Source organism: Lolium rigidum, chromosome 7, assembly GCF_022539505.1.
Source record: "Lolium rigidum isolate FL_2022 chromosome 7, APGP_CSIRO_Lrig_0.1, whole genome shotgun sequence".
NCBI lineage: Eukaryota > Viridiplantae > Streptophyta > Magnoliopsida > Poales > Poaceae > Lolium > Lolium rigidum.
This window is the reverse complement of record NC_061514.1, coordinates 302577470-302584268: the sequence shown is the minus strand read 5'-3', so window position 1 is coordinate 302584268 and position 6799 is coordinate 302577470. Positions and strand designations below refer to the sequence as shown.

The 6799-nt window shown below is 42.1% G+C and overlaps 1 protein-coding gene and 1 long non-coding RNA gene across 2 annotated transcripts; both read right to left on the bottom strand.

Annotated features, from left to right (window-relative positions):
- Positions 1-760: 760 nt before the first annotated feature.
- On the bottom strand, positions 761-2026 carry LOC124678026. The gene is made up of 3 exons (XR_006994306.1): positions 1913-2026; positions 1214-1816; positions 761-1069 (listed from the first exon to the last, which is right to left on the bottom strand). It is a non-coding gene; the product is annotated as an uncharacterized LOC124678026 (long non-coding RNA).
- A 26-nt stretch (positions 2027-2052) lies between these two features.
- LOC124673070 lies at positions 2053-2949 on the bottom strand. The gene is made up of 3 exons (XM_047209202.1): positions 2846-2949; positions 2512-2762; positions 2053-2410 (listed from the first exon to the last, which is right to left on the bottom strand). The coding sequence occupies exons 1-3, from the start codon at positions 2882-2884 to the stop codon at positions 2053-2055; spliced, it is 648 nt and encodes a 215-aa protein (XP_047065158.1). The 5' UTR covers positions 2885-2949.
- Between the last annotated feature and the right edge of the window lie 3850 nt (positions 2950-6799).

Below are 6799 nucleotides of genomic sequence, written 5' to 3'. Positions count from 1 at the left end.
CCATAGAGACAAGGAAAATAAGGCACAACCAAAGAAAAAATTAGGTGTTACTGTACGGGTGCCACGCATTTGTGGCACATGCAAGGAACTTGTGCTACATGACAGTCGTAAATGTCCGAAGAAAAAATGAAAATGTTTGACTTTTCGAGCTCCTTAAATCACTGTATATAATCTAGTATTGGATTGTCGTCCCTGGACATCTCATGTTGTTGGCAGCTCTGTACTATGTAGTGAGCTGAAAAACTGATTCAATGGACATAGTAACCAATCTAGCATTTTATGTGATTTTTATTTCGCCTATGGATTCTCCTATAACTCTTCAAGTTGTAAATTCAGTTATGCATTTCTCCGTTGATTTATTAGCTTGTATGGAATTAAAAGTTAATTGTGGAGAGAGAAAAGAGTACATAGATTAGCCACTTAATATGTTGAATAAACCACATCTTCTTGGGCACCAATTTCCTGAATGTTCATTGTTTTATTTCCAGAGATGGAACATGCAGTTCCTGTTTAGATTTTAGAAGCATTACATACATTCAGTTGTACATGGAAAACAGCGATCAAGCAATCTCTCATACAGCTTAGTGTTTAAGCACATTCAAGGTTCAGTATCTGAATGTTCAAAATGAAATGAAATGAAATGTGAAATGCCCATCTCAGCTGCCTAGGTCCAGCTCACATGCTAGTAAACTGAACGTATACTTCTCAGAAGTTGTAACTACAATCGTGACATGAGTACACAACCCGCTTTTGCCCACAAGAAGATATTATTGTTTGCATATATAGCTAAATTTCAGCATAGCAATTGTCTTATACAGGATGACATACATCTGGATAAACAAAATGTCATGATACATTAGAGACGCGACTGCGGCACGCTCCTCTTTAGAGTTTACTTTAAGTGCCACCCTTCTTCCGCTTTGCTGACGTCCCAGCTGCGGACTGTTGCCTCATCTGCTTCCTTTCTCTAGTCTCGACCCCATAATCTGCAAGTTGCAGCACGTGCGCGTGCCTCTCCATCAGGTTAATCACAGGGGCCCCGCATCTCATCATCTTTTCCCATCATCTTCTATAAAACACGTAGACACAAAGATAAGCTGAGATACCACAACCACCAGCACAATGTAACAATGTACAACCTCGTAGACCGATGCAGGAAGCTTTGTGTGAGCAAGTTTCAGGTTTTATGTTAGCAAAGGAAGATCACACTTACTATGCAATGTTAAGTTTTCAGGGCAACAGTCTTCTTCATGTTAAAGTGATGACAATTGAAGTAAGCTGCAGCTTTCCTTATTTTCTTGGGATGACCCTCCCTGGGAGTCTGCATGGCTCATTTCCTTGTCATCGTGTGATCCCTGGGCTGACGTTTTCATTTTTATTGAATGGCAAAGCAAACCCAGGGACATTTCCATTTTACAGGCTTGATCTGGGAGGGGAGGTGTGTTTTCGTTGTTTCCCCAGATGGTCCTCCATCCAGTCTGCAACTCGCTCCGTTTCTATCAGGTATATCTATACTGCCATTTGCATTTCCTTGCGACAAGCCGACCAAACTAGGATCGGCTTCATTTCTCGTTGCTGGTCCACTAGAGAAATATTCCGCACCATCTTGTTCATCACTGTCATTGTCACTGCCACTGCAACTCCCCCTGCCGCTGTAACTATCCTTGTCACTTTCAATGGAAACACCATCCTCATTCAAACCTTTTTGTGCCAATTCTTGCAAATAACCCAACAACAAAGTGTTCTTTTCCTCGAGTAAGGTAGAGAACCACGATGACATATAACCGAAGATATGCTTTACTGTCCAAAACTGTGTCTTGACTCAATTTCATAACCAGCACCAGGAATGGTTAGGACCATGCAACTGAATAAAACAAGATTAAAAAAAAATTACTATCAGTACATATATTACCTTATCATCACTGAAGAGATGTCAATCTGTTTCTGACGAACGGATGTAACAAACGTAGTGACCCTTGGATGAATTACCCAAGTATTCTACAATTCCATACAGATCATACTTTTGAGGGCTCTGCAACAACAAAGTGTGCATCAGCCATATAAATGAGTGCGTGGGGAATATGATAAAATGAGAAGAAAATGAAACTCACAGTATCCACAGAGGAAGGGTTTTAAATCCAACTCTAACTGATATTTCACCATCTCTTGAATCTTGGAAGTATAACTGCCCAAATTTTCAAAACGGTTGAGCTGGATCACCAGAACTTCTGGAGGCTGCTCCACCTTCAAGTGTTTTTCCATGTTCACACGGGATTTGCATCCATCACAAACTTTCAACCACCTCAGTAGAGTTATGCTCAATGGTATGGATGGAGTTGGTAGGTAGCTGTATGGCCACACACAGATGCTGCAGAATGTTGTGTCGAAACAGATCAACGGTGTGCTTGACCTGTAGGGTAAGTTCAAAGTAAAGTGCAATGAGACATATGAAAAGTTCAGCACTAATTGTAGAAACAATACTACAGAACATGCAATCCGAAGTGAAAGTACCTGAAAATCCTATCGCGCTTCCGGCTCTGATGTGGATCGGGATCTTGATGCAGCAGCAAGATCTGGGGACGGACCAAGTTGGCTTGACGAGCTGTAGCCATGATGGCTAGGACTCCATTGTCGCCCCATAAGAGAAGGGGTGAGGAAAGGAGCTTCACTGTGTCCCTCCATACACGTCTGCAGCAGGTGGGGATGGACTGGTACAGCATCTGGAGCAGCCGCCATCGCCGCCGGCTTCGCCGATGTGGGAACTAGGGTCGATTAGAACCTGATGCGAATGGGAAGGTACAGAAATATAGAGGAGAACGGGGTCTTGTTTGCAAAAATGTCCCACCTGCTCTAGCAAATCCGATCTGTACCACATGTTCCACATCTAATGGTCTAGAATACTGGATCCTTCCATCGCATGTGATGCCCAGATCCCATACAAGTCGTGCCCTATATATGTAAGCAGCGCGGCGTGCATTCGCCCTTGCAACTAACTCCTCCTCCCCCCAAAGGTTCTCTCTCTCTCGCTCATGAAAATTCTGTCGATCACTACTTGTCCTATGCTCTGCTGTCTATGTCCTCGTCTCACCTAGATTCAATTGCTGTTCGTAGGTATGATCATGCCTTCCGCTATGGGCAAACTGACGCAGCCGCCGCCTGCGAAATACGATCTGATTCTCGATTCAGAGGGTGGCTTGATTTTCGTAGAGGATGGAGGAAAACCAACCGCTGCTGGTATTTATACCCTTACTTTTCCTCTTCTTCATTTTCTATATCGTTTTTAGTTTACGCAAGTTGCGTGAATAGCTTAATTACTAAGTTAGAGTATACTCCATAGTACTAGTATTAATTTTAGTACATACTTCTGGTGGTTAAAACTGTGTAGTTGTCCGGGGTTCGCTCGGGATCTTGATCCATCCCTCCGGATAGGGATTCCACACGTAGTAGCCCGACGCGCAAATTCCCTCTGTGATTAGCTACAGATCGATACACGCAAGCGTATGCGACATGGTCAAGCCGAATAGCAGATCTGAAACAAACGGTATTCAGATCCACGTTACGATCACGTTAGGTGGAGATCCTTCAGAGGCCTTCAAGATCGTGTTCAGTTTACTACCATGATGCAAGAATTCTAAGCGTTGCTTTTTGTATTATTATGACAGGATGTAAATGACACAGAGATACAAATCGAGGCCTGTCCGGAACCGCGAGGATGCGCTCATGCCTCAACATATGCTCCGCAACTGCTGGTCGAGTCTTCGTCGTCGTCATAATATAAAGCCGATCGAGCATGGTCTGCTCAAGTGTTCGTCCTTTGGCGTCATTTCTCAAATTCGCAGAAATAGCAACCTTGATACTGGGTCTCGGATGGTCTGAAGAAACAAGTACAGTATGTTTCTTCACTAGTACTGGTGAAGATATGTTCAGTGGTGAAACAAGATAAAATTCAGAAGTGGCTCTCTGTAACATATGTTTGGTGTAAATATTTTATGGTATATATGAGGGCCTAGTGTGTATATGGTATGCGTGTGTGATGTATTACCCTAGGGCCTAGTACTGTATTGCTTATGTACGGAGTAAGAAACCCGCGCTTGTTTTGCTTTGTTTACTCGGTAACCAGAAATTACAGCCTCTTTGTTGAACAAAAAAAACAAAAGAAATTACATCATGGCCCTGGAGCACCCCCCCACGCGTACAATCGGCCCTCGCGTCAACGGTAGCGTGGCGCTAATGGACAGTTATCAGCAGTAGCAATATCATTACAGCAACGTTCCTAGCGAGTATTACACCAGGGCACATCAAGGAACTTGATGATATCAGAAGAAAGGCCGACCACCGCGTTGAGGGAGAGCAAGGCGTGAGTGAGGGGGTTACCGTGTACGTACACGCGTGATCAGACGGTACAGAGCAGTTGGGCATTTTCTTCTTTTCTTGTATGCCCAAGGCCGGCGGCTGGGCATTATTTCTCCCTGCTGGGCGTCTTTTTTTCAACGGAAAGCTAGCTTGCTGTTTAGTTAATTCCATTTGGAAACCAAAGCTTGCTGTTTAATTAGCGGTATGAAAACTTGGTTGAGTTCACGGTCTGGTATGTTTTTTTTCTAGGCTGGTAACAAATCTTAGGGCGTAACTACTTCACTGCAGACATGTAGAAGAACTATGCCAGAAGATGATGTTAATTTGCTTATTCTCTCCGTCCCATAAGGGATAAATCTGACAATGTGCCATGCTCTACTAGCCTTGTGCATAATTACACATTAGTAGGAAACTAGCTGTAGGTGGAATGCATTTTTTGTGTGGCGCACCAAATAGACTTCGGAAGGTGCCGCAACGTGTCTTAAAAGGTACCGGGTGTCACTAGTGGAAAACGGGGCTATAGGCCCGGTTCATTTGGGCCTTTAGTCCCGGTTTCCAAACCGGGACCAATTAGGCGGGACTAAAGGTCCCCCCCTTTAGTCCCGGTTGTAAAACAAACCGGGACTAAAGGTCCCGCCACGTGGGCTGCTGGCGCGCGTCGAGTAAAAAACCTTTAGTCCCGGTTTGTAACACGAACCGGGACTAAAGGTTATTTCGTTATTTTTTTTATCTATTTAGTTTCCAATTATTTTTCGCTCCTCTTTTTTTTCCTATTTTTTCAGAATTTCTAGTATTTCAGTTATTTAACTAGTTTAGTTTCTAACTCCACTTAATCTCTAACTACCCTTAATCTCTAGTCAAATTACTTACTTGTGGTCCAACTTCCCGCTCGGTCACCCATCCTCCCACTACTCCAGCACTAGCACGCTTAACTTCCAAGTTCCTTTCCCATCCCGCTTCCAAGTGCTTCGCGCGCATGTTGTGATACTAGTATCATATCAATCCTATTAACATGTTGGTCTATGTCACACTTATTTATTATTCGAATTTCCAAATAATTATTTTAATAAACAAAACTAATAACGTACATGTTGTGGTAATGGTATTATAATTTTAATTTTTTAAATTTGTATTATAATTTTTTTTTAAATTTATTATTTTTTAATATTTTTTTGCCAAACTTGAAAATTTGAAAATCTAAAAAATTGGCTAACTTTATGGTTAAGTAATAGTAATTTTTATGTATGATGTAATTATTATTTTAAAAAATTTTAAAAAATAAAATTCCGAATTTCTGGCAAAAACTAAAATCTTCCTGCTTTCATATTTTCATTTGGAATTTTGAGAATCTAAAAATTGGCTAACCGGGTAAACCCTGGTGAATTTGGATGTAACTTTTTCAAAACATTTTTGCAAAATAAGTGAAAATTCAAATTTGTTAATTTTCCCTAATAGTAGGTTGCATAACATACAAGAATCCGAAAACATTTTATTTTTTGAATTTTGTATCATTTTCTTTTCTATTTTACAGTGTTAAAAAAGGCGATCCACGGGGGGGGGTGGGGGTGGAGGTGCATGGGGAGGCAAAAAACCTTTAGTCCCCCTTCGTATTACGAACCGGGACTAAAGGGTAGACCTTTAGTCCCGGTTCGTAATACGAAGGGGGACTAAAGGGTTTTGCCCCATAGACCACCCTTTAGTCCCGGTTCGTAATACGAAGGGGGACTAAAGGGTCCAAACGAACCGGGACTAAAGGGTTTTCATGATGAACCGGGACCAATACCCCCTATTGGTCCCGGTTTGGTTCAAAACGGGGTCTAAAGGGTGGGACGAAAGGCCTCTTTTCCACTAGTGTGTGGTCACACTTGGTGCACTCCCACCCCGGAAGAAGGAATTCCAGGGCATCGCTAATTGTGCTCAACACTAAGAGTCTTCCAAAATAAATCAATGCCTCCCTCGATTGTGTTTGACAAGATCAAGATGGAAGCAAGACCATGACGTTAATTTCATGGGCGTGAAACATTTGGGTCATCTTTTAGCACGAGAGCAGGCTCGGTGGCTCCCATGTTTTTTTTTCTCTTTACATTTCTATATGTTATGCTTTTTTTTTGGCCTAAGGCCTAGATTTCCGTCCTGTTACTCTCCTTCATTTGTTGTCAAATTGTATGTCTCTCTATCATAAAAAAACACTGCCGCCGAAAAGAGAATCTCACCCTCATCGCGGTATAGATGGTTGGAATAGAGACAGTAGTTTCTTAAGATGAACAACGAAGGGGAAAAGGTCATGGAACTGACACAAAAACATTTAATTTTTTTCAGAGGGTTCACACGTTTCCTTGATGCTAGCATAGAAGGTTCCCTTACTTTTAGAGGAAATAAACAGGGAACTACACGAAGCCCTCGCAACTTTCCTCAACACTAGCTATTATGATAATGAATTTTTGTT

Coding starts and splice junctions, on each gene's coding strand:
- LOC124673070 (XM_047209202.1), bottom strand. CDS start 2,884: ATGTGGAACATGTGGTACAGATCGGATTTGCTAGAGCAG. Junction 2,763..2,845: donor GATCGGATTTGCTAGAGCAG/GTGGGACATTTT, acceptor AATCGACCCTAG/TTCCCACATCGGCGAAGCCG. Junction 2,411..2,511: donor AAGCGCGATAGGATTTTCAG/GTACTTTCACTT, acceptor CTTACCCTACAG/GTCAAGCACACCGTTGATCT.